This window comes from Electrophorus electricus, chromosome 8, assembly GCF_013358815.1.
Source record: "Electrophorus electricus isolate fEleEle1 chromosome 8, fEleEle1.pri, whole genome shotgun sequence".
NCBI classification, from domain to species: Eukaryota; Metazoa; Chordata; class Actinopteri; order Gymnotiformes; family Gymnotidae; genus Electrophorus; species Electrophorus electricus.
Window position 1 is genome coordinate 15,768,659 of NC_049542.1, and position 22,727 is coordinate 15,791,385.

Here is a 22,727-nt window from a genome sequence, read left to right on the forward strand (position 1 = left end):
GTCTTAATAGGACTGGGCTGCAAATGCTTTACAAACTGTTTTGTATTGTCAATTCAACACCCATCTGTTTCCTGTCATGGGGCAAAAACTAGAAACTCTATGTCTCCTGCTGAATCTCTGGATGACCATCTCACCATGTTTCATCCTGGACTTCCTGCTCCATCACAGGGTAACAGACAGCAAGTACAGTGTGACTCATCACAGCCAAAAGATACTGCTTGAGAACACCATTAGCGATTCTTTTCAGCTGCACAGCACTGGCGCTCTGCAGACTGATAACGAGAATGATAATGAGGAGTTCACCATCATACTGCCTGTGCGATCACCACCCTCCAAGGACTTGCGGTCCCTGCTTCAGGATGGGATTCTCCAATCCCCAGAGACACCAGAGACACCATCATCAACCACCATCAGTATTTCACATCTAATGTCCCCACTACTAAGTTTTTGTCCGGAAAAGATGGCAGATCTGGTGGGTATGGGGACTAAGCTGCTTTCCCTGTTGATGCTAGACCACAGGTCTCAACCAAGAAATGATGGTCTATCAAACCACGCCCACTCACCTGTGCCTAGCCTCAAACACAGCACTTCAGCCGCTGCCACAGTGGCAGCACCATCCATATTCTTCATCCTCTCAAGAACCTCATAGTACAGCATGTTCAATTAACAAAACTGAGAGTTGCACAGCAATAATGTGCACTTATTGATATCTGCTGTAGCAGCAATAACATTCATGAAAGTTTACAAAACAAACTTGTCCATGGCACCTGTAGCTTATCATATTTCTGTTCTTATTATAAATAGAATGAACAGAACATGTTTAACCCACATTGTACATCAGCCTGCAGCTGTTCCTCAGTATCAATCCAATCAGGAGTTGGCTTTTCTTAACATTTGATCAATCATAAATCACAAGTCTCATTTAATTAATGATTATATTAGAGTCGATGAGCTTGAATTTATGCTTTTAACTGAAGCATGGTTAAATGAATGTAGCGCTGCAAACATATTAATTGAATCTGCTCCACCAAACTTTATAAATGTCTCGCGTGCCAGGAAAGGTGGAGGTACAGCTGCTCTATTTAAAGGTTTTTTCCAATGCAAGCAGTTATCAAGCAGTGAAAGGGGTGTTTAGAATATCAGGCCTCCAAAGTACAATGCAGATATTATTGATGAATTTACAGGGATGTTTCTTTTATTTCCACTGATTTGGACTATTTTGTAATTTCTGATGATTTTAACATACATACTGACAACTCCAAGTACAATTATGCAAGGAACTCCACACGATGTTGGACAATTTTGGTCTCTCTCAGCACATGTCTCGGAGCACACACTGTCACGGTCACACTCTAGATTGGGTTATCTTAAATGATTTCAACATATCAACCTCAGTTAAAGATGTAGCTTTATCAAATCATTACTGTGTTCTTTCATATGTGGGCTTTACTAAAACCCAAGACCAGATGCATTTAGAAAAGGTTTATAAACGACAGCACAGCTATGATTTTTTTTAGCAAAATGTGCACAGCACCATGCAAACCATCTGAATCTTTTGATGCACTGCTGGATAGCTTCAACTCAAAAATGGTTAGTGTTATGGATGAGATTGTACCACTTAAAATTAAAATGATGTCAACAGAAAGCACCATGTAGAAATACTATAGCAGTTCAGATCCAAAAGTCAGAATGTAGCAAGGCCAAACATGGGTGGTGTTAAACCTAACTTCTGATTCACAAAGAAATCTTCACAGGCTGCATAATTACAATGCAATATTATGCAAAGTTAGACAATCCTTTATCTTCAGCATTATCAAAAATAACATTAACAATACAAAATACAAAAATAATCTTCACCATGGTTCACAAACTAACAACTTCATCTACACATATGCCCCCTGAATTAGTGTCATCTGAGTTTATATCCCTTTTTATATATACAGTATCAGACAAATCATTAGTAAGTTTCTGTCCACCCATGTCGTCTCCATCATCTCCCATGGCAGTGGGTAGCTCAGTGGTTAACATACTTGACTTGTAAGTTGAAGGTTGCTGGTTCAAGCCCCACTGCCACAAAGTTGGGCACCTGAGCAAAGCTCTTAACTCTCATTTGCTCAAGTTGTTTGTAAGGGGGGGTTTTTTGGATAAAAGCGTCAGGTAAAAGTAAATTGTATGAGTTTAGTGCTTTGAGTTAGATCAAATCATCCACTTGCAGCCTTGACAGCTTACTTGTGTTTCACTCAATAGTAGCTGACATAGTGTCAGGTGTTTTCCCTAAAACACTAAAAACTGCATCTGCCTCTCCCAAAAAAAAAAAAAATAAAAAAAAAAAAATAACCATGTTAAGTAATTACACACCTGTTTCAAATCTACCATTCATGGGCACAATCATTGAGTAAATCATCTTCAAGCAAATTACTGGCTTTTTTTCCTTAAATATTTGTCTAAACAATTTCAGTCAGGATTTTAGCCTTCTCATAGTACTGAGACTACTCTCATCAAAGTATTTAATTAAATTAATTTAAATACAAGTGCTGGAAGGTATTAGTTTTATTACTACTGCTCGATATCAGGTGCTGGTGCTGCCTTTGATACCATTGAACATAGAGTTCTTATAGATAGACTTGAGAGGTGGGTTGGACTATCAGGAACAGTCCTAAAATGGTTCAGTTCATACCTACAAAGCAGGAATTAATTTGCTGAAATAGAAAATAATATTTCTGAAAGAGTTATTGACCTGTGGTGTCCCTCAGGGTTTGATTCTTGGGCCACTCTCATTTAATTTATACATGCTCCCTCTTGATCAAATCTTACAAGATTTCATAGCCGCCAGAGTTTTCACTAGGAGCAAAAGAAGGGATCACCCCCATTTTTAAATTCATACACTACCTACTAGCATGTTGCAAAGTTTGCTCTATGATATTATTACTTCTGTATAAATTACTTGTTTGTATGTAGCAAAAGTATCAGAACAGTAAGAACTAGTCAGTCAGTCTGTTAGTCCTGTGTTCCTTCTGAATTGTGTTGTCAATTCAGGCGTTGGTCTGAATTGGAACCATATAAGAAGATCCCCATCACTAGGTGGTTGTAAATCAGTACCAGGATTTTAACTCAGTTTAGTAGCACTGAACTTTCAACTCTTTAATTTTCAGCACAACAATGTACTTTTATTTCTTTTAAATTAATCTCTTAATTTATTTTCATCTTTTATTTTAACACTTTACACATTTTAATTTTAAATCTTTAGTACTTTAATTTATTTTAGTACTAGTTTGTTTAGATCTATATTTGAAATGGATCTGTATAAATCAATTGTTTTTCATTTTAATTTTTTATGTGAAGAACTTCGAAATTGCCACTGTGTATGAAAAGTACTAGAGAAATAAGCTTTCCTTGCCAGGCCTAAGGGGGAGCTTTTCCTTGACTGAGAACATGGACCCTTTTTTTTCTTCTTTTTCAAAAATACTTTTGCTTCTTTCTCCCTTCTTCCAGAGTTCTTCATCCATGATTTTGTCAGCATATCTGAGGTGTCCCATCCAGGGTACCTCCATCTGCTCTGGATACATGTAGTGAGAAATACTGCCTGAGTTCTCAGGCCTGAACAATGACTCTTTGCAGGAGGGCTATTTTTGGGAACAAATCGCTCATCTTCAACAGATTCTTCATTAACTATTAAGTATCACAATTAATTTCGAGGTCCATTTGTCATGCAAATAGACCAGTGAATAATGCATTCCTTTCAGCTCATGAATAACTAATAATCAGAATTGCAAAGCGCTTCTTAAGACAAATATAATTAAAGGTCTATAATGGTTAAACAAATTTCTATTGCTTTTAATGGTGGTGTTAAGGCATTGTTTTCCTCCTTTAGAAACACAAACTGCTCATTCAGAATTCTGCATGCATCATTTGTTTTTCCAGACCTGTAGGTATTCTAGGCAAGCTTTTTCTTAGGCAGCTTCTCAGTATCAACATGCTTATCAAGGTAAAGACATGCATTACCTGGAAGCTGCCTTTCAGGCCATCATTTGTTGCATCTGACACATTTGGGTGCTGCAGCTGATGACCAGCAGTGTGCCGCTGGCCACAACGCAGGGTGGGACAAGGCAGGTGTGAGAGCTCTGGATCGTGGCTATCAGGCTGGGGAGGTATGTAGCTGCCGCTGCTTTGACTCGTGAACCTGAAGTCAGTTCAGTAGCTGCAGGCCAGTCACACTGTGCTGGGCTCCTAAGCCACACTGCCTAATAAACTCTTCCATCTACTAGCCCAGTGAAGGTAGCGTTGCCCCTTTTTTTTCTTCGTAAGGTGTAAACAGCATGGCACACAAAGCTTACAGCTTGATGCAATAGTTTCCATTGAATATGAGGGGAATGGAAAAGCATGGATCCTTAATAGTGACTATCCAGTATTTTTTTCTGTTTGCTTTATCTGCTGCTGCATTTGCATTTTGACTTTCAGAAAATGGGAAATGTTCAATGAACCACCTGTGGCATTCTAAAACTTTTACAAAAATCTTTTCCAGAGATATTATTCAGTCACTAAGTATGAGATAATTCATACGAATCATATTAGTGATCTTGTGAAGTACTGAAATATTGTAATCCTCACGACCCTCCAGCTTTTAGTATGGTATTTTTGCCTCAGACCTGTATTTTTCTATGTGAATATTTCAAGCAAAAATATTTCAGTATTCTCCCACAAACCCTTACATCCATTTGAGTACACCACTGTTTCAGAATTGAACAAACACATGAAAAATAATATAAAATAAACATCTCAAGGTCTGTTTGTTTCTCTACAGTGGGGCTCCACATGCTCTGGACCAGTGTATCTCAGAGCGAGCACAGCACATTTTTGCCTGCTGTTCCATCACACTAACTGATACCATCTTGCTTGTGATTAAAATCTCTCTGCAAAGCTAGCCATGACTTCCGCCAGCTGTGATGTTGCCACCATCAGTCAGCCAGTCCTGTCAGAACCCCCCCCCCCCCCCCCCCCAGACACACACACACCTGGCTTCTGAAGGTCTCTAGCACAGTGGAGGGTCTTAAGAATGGCCCTGTCTGGAGAATCATCACTGCAGTTCCTCTAAGCAGCTCATTTGTCTGCAGCTTCCGATAAGGTTTCACTTCTCTGGATTCTGAATTGCAACAAGAAGAATTCAGCCCCGATGTCACAATAGAAACCTTTAATTACACGTTTGGAAAGGATAATGTGCAAAGATTACAATAATTTAGCTAAATACTGTTTTTCATAGTGATACAGGGAAGATTGTTTGTTGGGATGGACTTAATTATACCTCACAGCACCAAAGTCCTACAAAGAGTGGGTCATCCTGTGACGAGTGTTTTTGCCAAACCAAACATCAATGCAGAGAAGAGGCATTTTACGTTTGAGAATGGAATCATTTGAGCTTGGAATTTGAACATTGAACTGTTTATGCAACAGGACATTTAGGACACAGTAGTTTAAATCAATTCATGGCTAGAAATGTAACTTTCAGCAAAGCTTAGGGAAAGTTTCCTACTGGCAAGAAAAAGTAGCCAGAGAGAGGGGCTTTAAAGTGAACCAAACTAGGTCATGTTTTCTGTGCAATTGCCTGTATGGGGGATTAAATTAAATTAGGATAAAGAAATGTGCAGAGCTATTGCATTTTTTGATAAGCACTCCAAATGCAGAGCATCTGAAATGGGTGCTCATCTAAAAAAGATCCATCCTTAAGTTTTGGAGTTTGAACAAATAGGTGAAGAATACTTGTCAGATTGAGGTTGATGGGTGAATGAAGACATTACCTGCCTGTGACATTGTAATTATTTATACAGCAAGTATGCCTTTAGAGCAGAAGCTTTTCAGCACCCAGAAATGACTCAATATGCTCCAATCAAAGCTGCAGCTGGGAATCCTTATGGGCAGCCCTGCTTTTTAAGTAAATGGCTCCACTATCTTAATTTAAGATGATTTAATTCATGTTATGCAATTGGGTTGCATTATAATATCAGATTTAAGGGTTTTTGAGCATAAAAAAGTAATAAGGAAAAAATTAACTGATACAGATATCCCACTAATCAAGATCAAATGCTTTATACTGTAGAAAGAAAATAAACACTTTGTCTTGTTTGAATTGGTGCAGCTGACACTTGGATCAGGTACACAATAATTGAATGATCCTTGTATATTCCTTATTTGCATTAAGTAAATTTTAGTGACCATGAACTAAAAAGGCAGCAGGTCATTGCTAAGGCCAGAAAAGAGGTTTTATTCAGTCCTTACATTATGCATATGTCCCTCCATCTCACCAGGTGCAATGGATAACATATATGCCACTCTGGGCAAATATTCACAAACGCCTGTGTCACCCTGACTAACTTTGCTGAGTGTGGGAAACATAGAAAGGATGTGGACTTGTGTTTATGGACAGACTGCCATAAATATATATGTGCCCCTAAAACACAATCTGTAGCTAGAGTGAAGTAGCCAAAGAAGAACAGCTTGAAAGGAGAGTTTAATCACTTTAGTTGGACTTTATCAGAAAGAGCCAATTGATAAATGAAGATGAAGATGAAAATGCCTTACAGAGAGACTTTAGGTATTAAGATATTGTAAGAATAATCACAGCTAGTTGGTTTAACATTTGTTTTCTATCAGTCACATGGCATCTTGGTGCATGCAGGCCATTTTGGTCAGACAATGTGATGGATCATAAACAGGCAGATGCAAACAGGCAGATGCTCACAAAATAGTAGGTTAGCAAACATTTACACAAATCATGGTCAAAACCAGAGAGCAGAAAAACCTCAGCAGTGGCCGGGGGGCGAGGGGGTGTCATCCATGGTCAATACTTTACAAGGCAAGAATAAAACTAAAGAATATTTATACGGATTGTGAATAGGGAACAGATGAGTTCAGATTGTTATTCCAGAGAGGATGATCTACTGATTGCTTCCTGGTATGTTGATTATGTGGATTGATTATTTTCTTGATTCTCTTGGGCATTCTGGAAAATGAAGTGGAAAGCTGTAGTTCTATGCTGAGTAGACAGTGTACAGGGTCCTGAGGACTGCATGACAGACAACAACATATTAATGCCTTATATAGATCTGAAAGCTACAGTAGTTAGAGTCAGATTCACTAAAAGCACGAGATGTCCAAACCACTGGAGTAATGAGTGAAGCGCTCAGAACGCTGCCTGCAGATACGTTATCAAAATGGTTATTGGACAGGGTTTTTTCTCAGATTTAATGCTTTACTCTCATAAATGCAACATTTAATAGCTACATACAGTAACATCCAAAAGCTTCAGAGTGGGTGTTTGTCACAAGGCACATCTTCATTCAGTGTAGGATAATTAGGGACATGAAGGTGGGCTCTAGCCACAAGCTCATGTGCTAAGCACTTGATGGATATAGCATTAGGTTAATTTTGGAATGTATAGAAAATCAGCTGTACCTGAGCAGAATTTTTTATTTGTTTTCCTATAACCACATTACTTTCATTGTTACAGTAGTTACCTATAGTCCATTAACAACTGACAAGACACACTGCAAATGCCATTTGCAGTATTTCACAGTTGTTTTGCATAATGGCAAGGTAAGGGTTCCTCTTCTGTACATGCTAGCTTGAAAGGTTTTTATTTATTTATTTACACCAAGAGTGGGCAGTAGGGGGTTGGTAGATGAGTTGTGGGTATCAAATTATACAGCAGAAAACAAAAGGTGATGTCTTAGCCTGATAGAGTTTGAGTCACATTGAGTGACAGCCACTAAAAAGAACACCAATCATAAACTGAGATGCCTGTTGTAACTCAGCACAAATGTGCAACTACTGAGTTCCTTCACCTTAAATTGGCATTCTAAAGTCAATTAATCACCCAGACTGTGAGTGTGCTCCCCCATTCATCTGCATTAAAAAAGCACCATCTGCAGCTGCTTGCCTGTGCTGAAGCCATGTGTGTTCGCCACACTGGACTCCTAGTCCTTCTGCTGGGAAAAGAAGTGCTGAGGATATGTTCTTTCTCTGTTATTGAGCAGTTGTATCAGATCAATGTAAATCTACTAACGAGGCTTTGAAGCCCCCTCCCCTTGTCCCCCTGTCCACCAGCCCCCAGCCTGTTTCTGGTGTCAGGCCTCTGCTCTGCTCACTTTAATTGAGAATTAATTACCGATGGAGGGAGATGCTGCAGGAGTGGCAATATAGCAGCTAGGGAGGCACTCCTCTCCCGCCTCCTCCCCCGCCCCAGACAGCTCAGCCCTCGGCATGGCACTGAAAAGCTAACACACAGAGCTTCCGAACCCAAGCCATTCCTGCCCTTCAGCCCTCTGCAGGAATCATTAAATACCCGGGAGCTTGGATCGATCGGCACATCTACTGGGGAGATCGCAGCCCGGCCCACATGCACAGTCTCAGGGTCAGGTCATCAACCTCCAGCTGTGCTGATTGGCTTAGTGTTTCTGTGGCAGTGACTAGTGTAGGTTTCCATGCCGATGACACACTGCCCCAACCCCTACCTTTCCCATCAGTCAGAAATACTGGAGAGGAATTGCTGAAGGCGCTTGAACAAATTATACCCATTAACAACATGGTTTAATTCCATGCTTTATTCACTAATTGGAGGCACCAATAATTACTTATAATTACTGTTCGTTATTTTAAATGGCTGAATGCGAAGAGTTGAAGTTCTTTTGTTTGTGTCTTCCAGTGGAGAGCACAGTTCTAAAAAGGCACATTATTGTATAAAAGAGATGGAGTAGACATGGTCATCAGAGAGACAATGTCTCTAGAGATAATGACCCACAAGTAATTACATTTTCCAGAGTAGTCTGTGTTTATTCCGTGGTGCTGGGCATAAACTAGGCTGGGCGAATATTTGAAAAATAACTGTTGTCCATTGCCTGTCAGGCAGATGATAATCAAAACTTTAATTTCAGGGATCTGTAGTTGCTGCCATTTTGGGCCAAATTATGGCTAGAGTTTGAATGCTATGATATTTCCCTTTATTCAGCTTGGTTGCTGTTTAGTCACGAACCTGGAAGCCAGATATGGGTTTTGGAAGCGGGAGAGCCTAAACCTAGTCCAACTCGGGTGCTTGCTTTTAAAAATGGCCTTCTGTTTTGAGACCACACAGAGGCCTTGCAGCTCCTGGTGTCGGCAGTTAATGCCCCCAGATGCCTGTTGCATATTTTGGCAGCTAATGGCCCCTGCAGCAGCTTCTGGAGCACTGCCCTATCAACCGCACTGATATGGAGCAAAGTGCTTTGGCACAGCCACTTTCCTCCACAAAGGTCACCATTTCCCTTACGTCAGTGTGTTTTCCCAAGCCCTAAGGCCGGAGATACTGCTGCCATCAGATCTCTGCCCAGAGCTCTTTATCCACCTGCTATGATCTTTCTAATCCACATTCTTAACTAGTCAATGGAAATCTTGTCCTCATTGGGAGTTTTTGTTGGTTTTGTTTTGCTTTCTTTTTTTTTTGTCTTGAGTGGTATTGACAGAAGGGTTTAGAGGTGTTAAGATCTGTGGGTCAGAGGGCCTGTATTTTTTGTTTTTGTTTGGGGTTTTTTCCTCTATTTTTGGACACCAAACTGTGCTGTTTTCTGGGCTGTCCGCCCACAACTAGACCACAGAGCAGAGAAACCTTTATCTCTGGGTCTGGGTTCAAGCTGCTCGCTGCTAAAACATGGCTCCTCTCCAAGCACCTGCGGTCGCAGCCGAGGTGTCAGATGGATGCACATGAACTTGGTTGAGCTACGCCCTTACTGTGAGCTACACCCTCACTGGCAGGCATGCATTCACCTCCACTCTGCCAAGCGCAAACTCCTTAATGGTGTTGGGGAGCAGGTGGAGGAGGCAATGTTCTCACTGTCTCCCCGCCAGCTTCTTTCACTCGCATTCCTCGTTAATGGCACCAGCCTGCCTCTCCTCACTAAGACGGAGCTCAGCTGACGTGCATACTCATCCCAGCTTAGGAGCTTGCAAGGGCGGCTGTGACCATTAAACATCTCCGGGTGTTTACAAAGGGAGCACAGTAGCATCCCCATGAGTTAATTATGGATTTGATGGGAGTGCTTATGTGGCTTCACATGTTCGGTTCAGCATGCTGTCTACTGGAACTGGGTAAAGATATACATCATGTGCAACTATCCACTCTGCTTTGACCTCAGCTAACCAGATGACTCATGGACCAGGACTCAGTGTCAGGGCTATCCATATGTATAGTGTGTAGATTTTAACAGGAACCTTTAAAATCCAATACAAGTTTGATTGGAATTAGTACAGTTAATTCTCATCTGAAATATGCTGTTAACACATTGAAGCCCCTGTGGGTTTTCTTATATATTTCAGATTTTATTAGGCCATTTTAGTAAGAGATCTTTATGTGAATATTTTGCAGTAGTGCAAGAAATCTGGGTGTCTGTAAATCCACTATAAAAGTTCATTTTTTACCAGGCAAAGATTTTGAGATGAGTCTGTCGTTTCCATATTAAAATGAACTAGTGTAAAATAAATTAATATGTAAATGAACAAGTGCTTTTCTCCAAGCCCTCCTTTCCTCCGAAGGCCAATTTACAGTTAATACACTACATGCGTTTGCCTCGCCTAATACCATTAATCAACAGGGCCACAGCTCTCAGTGGTTATTAGGCGGTGCTGATTGGGTTATGTTTCTCATGTTTTTTCATAGGCATACTCTCTTGCTTGGTTCCACTCTGAAAGACTGGATTCTCCTCTGCACAGCTTTAAGGCAGGATTCAAGTATTGCATAGGCCTCTTGTTGTAGCTGTGGCATTTTTGTTGTTTCATTTTTTTGTTTATTGGTTGTTTGCTTGCTTGTTTGTTTGTTTTCTGAAGCACTAACTCCACCCACAGTCCCCACATTAAGCTATTGATCCATGTCTTCAGGCAGATAGAGGTGTGTTGCATGAAAACGCCACTTTCTCTTGCACATCACAAGAGCATAGAATAGCTGTATCCAGAGGCATGAGGGCTCTGATGCCATTGCTGGTGCTGCACGGAGGCATGCAGAAAGCCGTCTCTGTTCAAACATCAGTTGATTGGTTCCTCTGACAGAGTGTTCAGACCTGCATTGTGCAGTCAGTCCAGCTCTAGTAGGAAGCTGCGTTATGCCATGCTGTGTCAGCCCCACTGTAAAACAGCACTTTGTTTCTTTCATAATGAGATCATCACTTCTGACATGAATCCCATTTCGCATTTCTTGACAAGAGCAAATTGAATTATACAATACATGATGTGTATCTGCAAGAATCATCCCGCATTTGTCATTGCTTGGCTAAACACGGACATTAGAATGGTATTATAGCTTCCAAAATGTCATTATGCTCACATCATTTAAACAGTTCATTTTCTCTTTCTTCTATTTAGGCTTTTGTATGATTTAAGGTTCAGTATTTATGACATTTATCACAGTCTTTTTGTGGCAGTTTCAGTAAATCATATTGAATTGCTTGAAGCAAAGCAGCACAAATGTAATTGTACCTATGTACTGTCCTTTGTAAACCAGGCACTTTAATGCAGGGTCTTGCTAAGGAAGGAATTCTTTTGTCTGTTTTTACAGTGGAATATATATGACAGCTATGATAGGCTGCATTTTAAATGTCTTTTATTTATTAACTAGTCCAGACTTTGTTTTTAGCCCACTTTGACTAAAATCCATATCCACATTCATGAGATGAGAGATTTCTTAACTCTTTCTCAAGATTTAGGTTGTGATATGATATGTTGTGGGCTGTGTGAAAATTGTGGTGTGTTTGAGAAGATTTCGATTGTTTGGCTACAGTGAGCACACAGCCAGATCTGGCTTCTTCAGAACCAAGTCTGTCATTCTGAACCAGAACACCACTGTGTACTGGCCACATGGACTGCAGGCAGCTGGATAGTGGTTTTTAATGAGTTTCAGTGGGAGGGACACCAGATTGTTAGAGGGTAGTGTAGAGCACACTGAAATCATGACCTGATCCCTGCCAGGCTTGGCCCACAGAGGGCTTAGGCCTGGCCCAGGAGCAAAGCCATAATTTGTGCCTGAAACCCAGTAGCACAGTGAACCAGTAAATTTCTAGCTTTGCACAACACCTACTTCAGTAGCATTGAGGAAAGTAATAGGCCAGTTAGAAAGCTGATGAGACTGGCAGAGAGGCTCTCTCCCTTTCTTTAGACGAATGCCCTTTTGGCACTGCTAGCACTGAGAAAAGTCTTTAAGGGGTGGTCCAGTTGAGGTGGCATAATTACCACAGGGAAATAGTAATTACCCAAAGTAAAGAGGGAATTGTGTGCTCATGTGCCTGAATATGGGGCTTGTGAGAGATCTCTTCTTTGAGGAAGAGAGGAGCTCTGTCTCTCTTATCTTGAGTGGATTATTTCTCTCTTTGAAACAAGGATACATTTGAGGAATAAGGACACATTTCAAGTGGTTTTAAGAAGGATTCTACCAATAATGAGAGGTCTCAGTGGAGTAACTCCATGTGGAGTTGCTCAGAATATTAAGTTACTTCAGGTCATCTGTACTGCTGTAAATAGAGATCCATGTTCTTTAAGGCAAGTAGTTTTGAAAAGTTATTTTGTACTAAAGTTTGCGCACTAGAGACATTGAAGTATTACACTATCAGTGTTCAGAATTCTTTTTAGTTTTTTTCCGTTTACCTGTTAAAATGTACTTTGTAGGCTTCTAAGGTTGTTGTGTCTCTTTTGATTATCTTAACTCAAGTGACATTAGATCGGATAAGAGTAAGATGCAAAGGCATTTGTGATGCATTTGGCGAGTTCATTAACATTCATGAAAATGAATTCTCTGCTCTCAAGGAGCATACCGTTTATATTATCCATCATTACTCATGATACTGAGAACCTAATTAAGTACCAAGCATGCATGTAGCTTCATCTCTGCAATGTCAGGTAGTATAAAGAAATTATTTTCCAATTTATTTATGATGCAATCTGGGAAAACAGCAAGAACGAGTGATTTATATTTACTGTATTTTACCTCATGACTTCAAATTTCTTTATGGACATGAACAGTTTTCTTCTTCTTCATCATTTTCTTCTTCTTCTTCTTCTTCTTCTTCTTCTTCTTCTTCTTCTTTTTCTTGTTCCTTTTCTCTTTCTTCACCATCTAGTGAAGACACACAGGTGGAAAATCAGAAGGTTAAATTATTATGGAGCAAATCATTTTAATCAGGCCTTGGAAGCGTTCCATAATGAATTGCAGGGAAAATTCTTTGAAATGTCAGCTAGCACTTGAAGCCATGTCCACCCTCAGTCTGCCTGGGTTACTTAAGAAGCGGGCTGGGACCTGCCAGCAACCTGGTTGCCTGGCAACCCCATTAATTCCTTCAGTAAGAACAATGGGCATCTCTGGGAAATGAACTTAAAAAACTACTGTATTACAGAAGGACACCTGTTTCTTTGTCAGAAGCAAGGAAGCAGTGGTGTAGAAACAGTAAATGTGTCTTTAATGCATAAGTAATGAGCATTTGATTTTGTTGTTTTTCTCCTCCCCATTCCCTCCTAATCAGTTTGATGTTAAAAAGGATCAAAGATGGCACGTTTCTTTTGAATAAAATATTTTATTGCAATAGTATGGAGAGTGCTGTAATTCTTTCTGTAGAGCTGTTTTCCGTATCTATTTTTTCCATGAATTGAAAGAAATCTAAAGTAAATCATGCCATTACATACCACTTCCAGATAAGAAATGTTACATCATGATTAAAAGTGAAGGGGTGAAGTAGTGTAATAGAAATGACTGCTGTAAACTGAATGATACCAAGTCTTGAAGGCAGCCGTGCAACAAACAAGACAGTGTGCAACAGGAAAAATGTTTGTCCACCCTTAAGCTGATATGTATAAGTAAAATTGCATTTTTCAGGTCACAGTCACTGTCGCTGACTAGCTGCCACATGTCAGGAAGCTTGCACAGACTTTAGGTCACCTTAAAGTCTTTTTGCACTTTAATATTCAGCGTGGGGGTGGGGGGAACTCTCCCAAAGCTCCTGCTCATCAAAGAGAATAGTGCCCAGGTCTCTCCTTCTGATGTACTGTATCACAACAACATTTTGGATGCGGACTGTGTCAGGTAAGCAGTCGCCGGCAGGGCAAAGACAGCATCACCACAACAAAGCCATCACTCTGTCTTCGTCAGGGCTGTAGCTCTGGACTGCATTGGTGCCTGTCTGACACCCACTCCAGCTCCTTCAAGTCAAAGCTGCCACCAGCCCGGCATGTTTACGGTGGTGGAGACAAGTCCTGAGCTTCTGCCACAGGGAAGCAGTGTTCACCAGCCCAGAAACACGCCGCGAAGCTTTTTTGCCGTTGTTGCCATTTTGGTGTATATACCAATTTATTGGATAGTGAATTCTGACTGGCAGGCTAGCATTAATGTTGGAGAGATTGGCAGACAGTGTGTCATTTCATTTAAAGAAACCTACCCCAAAAACCCCCCCCCCCCCCCCCCCCCCCCCCTCCAGGTTCTAAGTGAACTTATAAACTTTTACCCCCAAAACCCCAGCACCTCTCTGGGTGCAGTTATACCCCTGTCTTATAGTGACTGAAGGTGTGAGAATGCATCAGAGAAGCTCAGAGTTTTCCAGAGGTGGCAGCTGGCACAGTGTGTGTACGGTAGGTGGTGGGAGAGGATGAGTGAGAAATGTTTCTCAGACACAGCACCAAGCTTCCTACATGCAGTAACCAGTGTCTCTGCAGCAAAATCCCAGCAGAAAAGACCAGCAGAACTTGCCCAGCCTCTTGATGTTGGTCATCTCTGCGTTGTCCATTGTCTCAGGTTGGCTTGACTCCACCCTCTACTCTGCACACCACTGCCTGTTTTTTTTGGGGCTGAGCCATTCCCAACCTGCATTTGATTAAGATGCTTTTTGGCTGTGACTGTGATCTGGTTGCCATGGCTGCACCAAGGCGCCCAGTTTAATCTGAAATGAACAAAGCGGGCAGAAAGTTGGACCCTCGAGGGTGTAGTGCTGTTTGTTTATGGCATGGCGTTATGCTGTGCTCTGATGTGTTTCCACGTTTCCCAGAACCCCACCCAGCCCAGAGCAATGCACCACAGCTAATGAACAGAGTCGTCTGCTTCCGATGACACTGTTGCCTGTTTATTCTGCCTTTTTGCAATAGATAAAAAAAACTGCTCACCTTTTTTTTAAGTCATCTTTTTGCAGATAGCAGAGCTGGAGTGAACACCCCAACCTCACACAGCTTTCTGGGGCTGCAACAGGAAGAGGCTCAGAAAAAGGTCCTTTTGATATGCCTTGAAAGTTGTATATGGGAGAAGTACATCCGTTCACTTTGTCGAGCTGTATTTTAAGCAAGGCTTTTTTTCACTCTGGAGCTCAGCTTGCAGTTTCCCTGAGAGCTTTACCCAGTACCATTAATGCTGATCTCATATCCTCAGTATGGAGGTGAAAAAAATACTATCTAAACTATCTAAAAATACCACTGGCCTTCACGTCTTGTATATATTTGATTGTCTATGGTGAAATGGACCTGAATTTGTTTTATATCAAAGAGGGCAAGACAAACTTCAGGGCAGATATGGAGAAGTTGAGGAGGCAGGGGAAATCTCTGGATATGCTGTGTCCCAGCATTCTACAGGTTTATCTATACCTTAATGTATGTGTACTGTATAGCGGGAATGGCATGTGAACATTTTTCATGTGAGCTTTTCTTCTGTGCCTGCATGCTGTTGTGTGTCTGGGAAACTTGACTGTACATTTGCATTCCAGCACCAGAGGCAAACCAAAGATAGGAGCTGGGTTTCCAGTGGGTGTTTCTCTGAGATGCGGTGTTAAATTTACTACAGTGTTGTGTAGTCTCAGGCATCACAGAGGAAGATCACTCAAGAACCATTCCTCTCTGAGCAGCCAGCAGAAGCCACCCAGCTCTGCTTGTTTTTCTCCACAAAACATTTGACAGTGCATTGTCTTCGACAACAGCTACGCTAACCAGGCTGAAACATTCCCTTGAAACCTCCCTCCCAACTTTTGCAGGACTGTGGTCTGTCCACTTTGTCTGGCTGCAGAAGTTAATAGACCCAGCATGGCCCTGCGTGTGTGATGTTAGCGGGCTTCTTCACGCATATCTGACACCTCTGTGCTGTGCGGAGGCGTGAACCATCAGGCTTTCCTGTGCTTGTAAATCGCTGACCACAGATCTCCAGCACTTTGATAATGGGAGGGCACTGTAACAGGCCTTCCCCTAATGGATATTAAGAGAATCAAATCTGGGAAGCTGGGCAGCGGCTCAGATGGGGCCTGCGCAGAGATTTCAGGCTGACGCCGCATTTACACCATTGATCATCTGGACTCAGGGCTCAACACCCCAGCATGAGGGAAGCAAGGCATTCTGCCATGTATTACAATACAGAAAAGCCAGCTAGCCATGGCTCTGAAAGGAGAGGAGATGAGAGGAGAAAAGCAGAACAGAGAGGGGAGGTGCAGAATGGAGAAGAAACAAAGGAGGAAAAAGAAAGGAGTAGAGAACAAGGTGGAGAGGTGAGAATAGTTGAAAAGGAGAAGAGTGGAGAGGAGAAGAAAGGCTAGGAGCATTTGTGATACACCTCCCCCTGTCCACACGCTCTTCATGCGGTCTCTTCTCTATGCAAGGCTGCACATGGCTTAGCCAGCTGCTTTCTTACTGGCATTAGCTTCGTGTTTTAGGTGGTTACTGTTAAAATGCAGCAGGTGCCAGGAACAAGAAGTGACACTGAGGCTGCATGAGTGAGCAGGGTGGCACAGTTCGGGAGGCTGAGGACTTCTTTCTTTTCTTCTGTCTGAGCGCAAGATTCATCAAGGGAACTTCAAGGGAAGTACATACTGTAGGAGCAGCAGCTCTTTTCTTGGAGAACCCTTGTAAAGGTGTGTGTGAGCATACACGGGAATGTGAATTCAACTGTGTACACACCCAGGCCTCAGTGCCGGAAGTCACCCAGAATGAGTTTTTTTCACTTTAACTGCATAATGGTTAACCAGGAGGCTAAACAAGACACAGAGGGCCGCTGTCACTCTCCATCGCTGGCTATCTCTCAGGGAGCCTTCCATCAGAGCTGCGTCTCATTGCGTCTCACCGGGGCTCGCTGCATCTTGCTGTGGCTCTCTCTGGCTCTCATGCATACGTGCAGGGCTGCACAGGCTTTGTACCACAGATTGGTGACGTTTTATGGTGAATGGAGGAGTCTCCTCTTCCACCCACTCCTTTCATCTGCTCCTTAGGCTCCTCGCCTGCACGAGATGGAGGTGCCTCAGTGGTGACTGGCTTCAGACTGTTTCCTGACATGTTCCTATGTAGTAGAGCTCTCTGCACAGCACGCACTGGCGCTTATCTCCACGCCCAGGGTCTGAGCAGAGCTGCTCCCTGATCTGATGTGGCTGGTGAAGGCTTTCCATAGGCTGAGAAGCATCATAAATCAAAATGTAATGACAGAGAAATCCACACAGTTGGGGTTTTAGTAGAAGCAGGAGCCCAGTATGACTTGCTGACATTTTAATTACTTTGTCATACATCTCAGACTAGTAAGCCTATTTTGAGAGTGTAATTTATGGCAGCAAATGAAAACAAATATTATCTGAAACAGCTTTCTGAAAGCAGGTACCCGCAATGTTGATTAATGTAATATCTCTCCAGTGGTTGTCCAATGCCCAGGAGAATTATACTATAGACTTCACAGTAGTGTTCACGATTCACAGTATTACAAAGAAGCTTCATAATGCATAATGTCTTCGAATAGCTCTGCTCACAGAAACATAAGGTAAACTGCATAAATAATATTCCTCCAAAGAGCAGGACAGAGAGAAGGACAAAATAATTTAAATGATGTCGATGTACTGTAAAACACCGCTCATCCCCTTGCCCCCAAAAATGTGGAACAATCACAGAGGAAGGTATTATGATAAAGGACCTATCACTGTAAATTCATCTTTACATTTTTATTCCTGAGCCATCGAATCGTTAAAGTGTTCTTTCCACTTTTGGAAATAGCCAGGTGGATGAATGAGGGGGGCGGGTGGTTGTGGGCTGGCAAAAAGAACGTTTTTCTTTTTTTTAACAAACCCAAGCGGCTGCATTCTTTGAATATTTAGATTACCTGGGCTCGCCAGCACCTTCCCTAAGTGGATTAACATTTGGTGTGGCTCCCCAGCTGCATGTGTAATAAGTTGTGGGCTCATATCAAAGAGGCACGTGGCCCTTGGGGATACAGAACAAGCCTGCCCATTATCTCTGATAGTGCTCTTTGTTTACCGAGTCCCTGGCAGGGGCCATTTATCTAGAGAATTGTAATGGAATCCAAACTAGCCAGACTAATCAAAAAATCACCTATTGCACTACTCAGATCAATTTTTCTTGCTACAATAAATAAATAGGTAGATGGCTAGATGGATAGACAGGTGCACAGACAGACAGTAAGATAAATAAATACAGAAAACAAAGTAAATGCTGTCCTCTCTCTTTTTCTCTTCTTAAACAAAGCCACCTCAACTACAGTCGGAGCTCACCAGCACTTTGCAGCCTCGCAGCCTTACATCGTGAAGCTGAGCCTGAACAGTCATCGCTTCAGGAGGCTGCTTGGCACTTGCCAGGCTATTTTCAGGCCTGTGAATGTTTATTAATTAAGAGACCATCAAGGCTGGGTCGCTGTGACCTTTCCAACCTGCTGCTGACATCAGCGAGGGGCACGTGTGTTTCCCTGGCACAGTCTCAAGAGCGTGGTCGGGCAGAAACAGCAGCCAGGTGTCAGAGAGTGAAGCAGAGCATCCTGCTAATCATCTGACCACACCGTGTCCTTCACAATCCTCACACTCTCTCATGCCTCTCTTCATGGTAATCCACGTCTAGTAAAGGGACACTGGAGGAGCAGAAGCAAAAGCGTGAGGCAGAGTGTTCATTGCTCTGGGGACATCACTCACCACGGATGGCCCCTGCTGTTCCTGCATGGCACATATCCTTTCTCCTCTGTTTTCTCTGAAAAAAGGTTTCAGTGACGCAGCCGTCTCGCTCGGTGAGCCAGCTCAAATGTGGGCGATGAGTGCGGCCCTTGCTCAAGCCTGTTAGCGCAGTCTAGAAAAAACCATCACATGGGACTTTTTTTCCTCTCCCTTGGGCTGCCCTGCGTGGACTGCACCTTAGCCATGAGAGCGCACCGAAGCTGCGTTGATATGTACCTGAACATGTCATCAATTAGGCAAAAAAAAAGAGGGACAGAGAAGGATGGAGTGAGAACAGGGGGATGGAGGAGGTCAGGGGGTGTGCATGCCTCGCCTCCTTTCATCTTCTGAAAGAAAGGCGAAATGCCTCGTGCTCCATCCGCCATGGGTTATCAAAGGTGCCCAAGCTCTGCAGCTCCACGTTGGTTTGAGATGCTAATTTCACCTTGAAGAGTCAGAACGAAAGGTCCCGATGAGCAGGAGTCGTTGGCTTCCCAGTGTCAGCTGCCTGAGTGTGATTTTCAGTGCCACAGAAGTCTGCTGAAAGGTGTGTTGCATGCGAGTTCTTTGAAAGGGTGATCCACTGCTTGCTCTCTGTAGACTAACCTTACATGAATAATATTTTCATCTTGCAAGAATCTGGTCCACATCCCAAAGCTTATCTTTGATTCTATAGTCATGTTAAGTCTGCCTCACTGTTTTACCTTAAGGTTGCCTCTGTCCATTTTTCAGTGGTGGGCTCAGAGAGCACGAGGCTATCTTGTGGGGTTATACCATCAAAGCAGAACATTTTTGCTAGTAATGACCCTTGCAGCTCATTGATTCTCTGCTTATGTCAGAATGAGGGATCAGGTACATTGAGAGTGCACAGTGCCCATGAAGTTCCTGTGTGCTTGGTGCCTCTCAGTCAAGCCCCACGTCCAGACTCCCTGCAGCACAGACACTTTAATGGAACTCGATACGACAGCAGCAGGCTGCTAATTGAAATGCTGTCGATAAACAGCATGAGTGAAATTTGTCAGGGTTCCGTAGAGGTCTAGAGCGAATGCTTCTGTTTCACTTTCTTCTGTCGCTCTTCACAGGGCCATAACACTGGAGAACCAGCTGGTGGTGCTGGCCACAGCCGCCACTGATGCAGGGAGGTACTACGTCCAGGCTTTCAATGAGAAGAACGGCGAGAACAAGACGAGCCCAAACGTCTACCTGAACGTGGCGGGTAAGCACAGAGCTGATAGCTGTAAGCTGCTGTCTTGTCCCTTCACTGAACCCTGCCAGACTCCAGATATCGCCACTGACAGCAACTGGAAAGGACTGACAGGACATCTGCAGCCTCAACTCTATGGCCAAACTTTGAATTTTCCAATCCTGCATTTAAGGTTAGACACTCAGGAGATGAAATTAACACTGAAGCTCAGAGTCTCGCTCTCACACTGCTGGACTAGACTCGTCCCTGGTGGTGGGTGGGTGTTGGGAGAGCTGTGACAGTCGTCTCAAGTGACCTGCTCGGCCCAGCTGGTTGCCTGTCCCGTCCTTGTTTTGGCCTGGCAGGCATTGGGGTTCGGTCCAGAGAAGCATGCATGTGCCCGCACAAGGACCAGGCCTAAACACACTCTCTATGTTCCCACACAAGGGCCGGGCCTGCACAAACTATCTCAATCATCAGACGGTTGTGACCAGTATGCCAGTGAAGAGCAAAAAATCAGACAACGTATGCAAACCAGAATCAGACATAGGAGAGAAACTGGCAGCAGTTTCTTATTATATTTTAAAGGCAGATGAATCAAACTAATGATTTCATTTCAAGCTGAAGTTTTAATGGACTCATAGCACCAGTTCTAGGAGGCAGAGGTGAGCAGAGGAATGTGCCTGTAGGTTTAGGGAGATGATGTTTAAACTGAGTTACATGTTCTAATATCAAGATGATTAAATCATGTTTAGTACCTCTTAAGTAAGAGCCTTTTAACTTTTTAACTTGACCTACTAAGCTACTGATTTCCTTTTCTCATTTAGCACCATATGATTTCACGCTCACATCAAAAAATGAGTGCTGAGTTATTGAGCAGAATGTAGATACATTGTAATCATGTTCATCTTAATTAGTTTTCCTGTTTACATTTTCCTTTGTGTGTATTCCTGTTATGTGTGTGGGTTTTTTTTTCTGTGGAACACCTGCAGGTGTATGTCCATGTGCCTGCCTTTGCATGTTTGTGTGTGTGTGTGTGTGTGTGTGTGTGTGTGTGTGTGTGTGTGTGTGTGTGTGTGTGAGAGAGAGAGAGAGAGAGAGAGAGAGAGAGAGAGAGAGCATACACTGAAGTGCCAGCATTGTACCTCGTTTGCAAAGTATACAATGGAAATTAACCCAGTGTAATTCATTCCCCCACTGATGCTGGCATTCCCCTGTTACTTAAGAAACTTCACAGAGCACAGCAGGTGTCTGCACTGTGGCAGCCCCACAGAACCCTTTCCACACCCCTATTTTCAGTTGGTAAACACAACCCAAAGCAGCTGGTATCCAGTTGGGAACATCCCACGTGAAATCCCCATTAGTCACACTGAAGGACTCAGGCGCATGCAAGCTGCCACTGTCGTTAACGTTCAGAAAGTTACATTTAAATGTCAGGCTTGCCCTTGTGATTCCACAGTGCCTGTCGAAAAATTACCCACCATTCACCTCAAAGCTGGACCTCAAGCGTTCCAAATTATTTGGAGGGAATGGCTTTTCTTTGAAGAGCATTGACCTCACTTCTGCTTTCCTTAATTTGCTTGTCCTGTGTGCTCTGTTTGGACTGCTTATGAAATTAAAGCCCAGCTGAAATTGTTGTTCTTTGGGATTTAAGCTTTTAGTAAAAGATTACTCATGAAATGAGGGCAGGCTAAGCCAGACATAGCAACACAATATCTTTTCTTGTTTTGAACAATTCCTTAAAAGTGATTTGAAAAGATGAATTATTGTGTATCTGCAGAGAAGCTTTTGTCATGGGTGACATGGATCTCATTTAGAGCTGTTTGCCACTCCACCTCAACTGTCTCTCCCCTAGGGGGGACAGGTTCATCCAGGTAAAGAAACCCATTGGATCAGGTCCAGAGCTTGTCACCACAGAGCAGTGCAGTCTTCCTCTGCAGGTTTGGCCATCACTGTCATCTAAAATCAAAAAGACAGGCGCAGACAGTCCCCCTTCATTATTTGGGAGGATTTACTGGAGCATGTGGTGGAGTAAACACATGGACTTGGACCGTTTATCCGAGCATGGCCTGCCTGTCACCCTCACTGGCATTTTGGGCTGCTTTTCACATTCAGCCGTGCCTGATTTATTTGAAAGGAAATAGGCTTCGACTAACCACCTCCGTCATTATTTGCCGTTACTAATGATCTCATTTGGAGGCAACCGTGTGCTTGGTTCTGTTTCATTTCTTCTGGCTGAATAATCATCCACCATTTTAAAAACAGAGCTGGCACTTACTCCTATTGTTTGCTCAATCACTGGTCTTGAAGCTCAGATTAATTTTCATTTCCTTCTATGGATTATTCAGTTTCCTAGGTAGGCATAGTTGTAGTGGTGTCATTCAACAATTTTCACAAGATTTTTATTTATTCCAATTTATTTATTCTCAGAAAGGGACTTTGAGATCTGGATTTTAAGAATTCACATCTATTGTGATGATTTTCATCTGCAGAACACAGGTGAGCGTGCTGTGGGCGAGCAGTCCTTTCTTGTGGTTTGAAGGTTTCAGAATCTTGTGGAGAAGAGCTGCTCACTGTTTGTTCTTCACACAACACATCAAGCCTCAGCG

At 42.7% G+C, this 22,727-nt stretch overlaps 1 protein-coding gene across 1 annotated transcript in view; it reads left to right on the plus strand.

Annotated features, from left to right (window-relative positions):
- sdk1a (sidekick cell adhesion molecule 1a) overlaps window positions 1-22,727 on the plus strand; it is a 182,030-nt gene that overhangs the window by 85,445 nt on the left and 73,858 nt on the right. Inside the window, exon 5 of the mRNA XM_035528817.1 lies at window positions 20,018-20,151. Within this exon, the coding sequence (XP_035384710.1) occupies window positions 20,018-20,151 (134 nt within the window). The remainder of the gene's footprint in view (window positions 1-20,017; window positions 20,152-22,727) is intronic.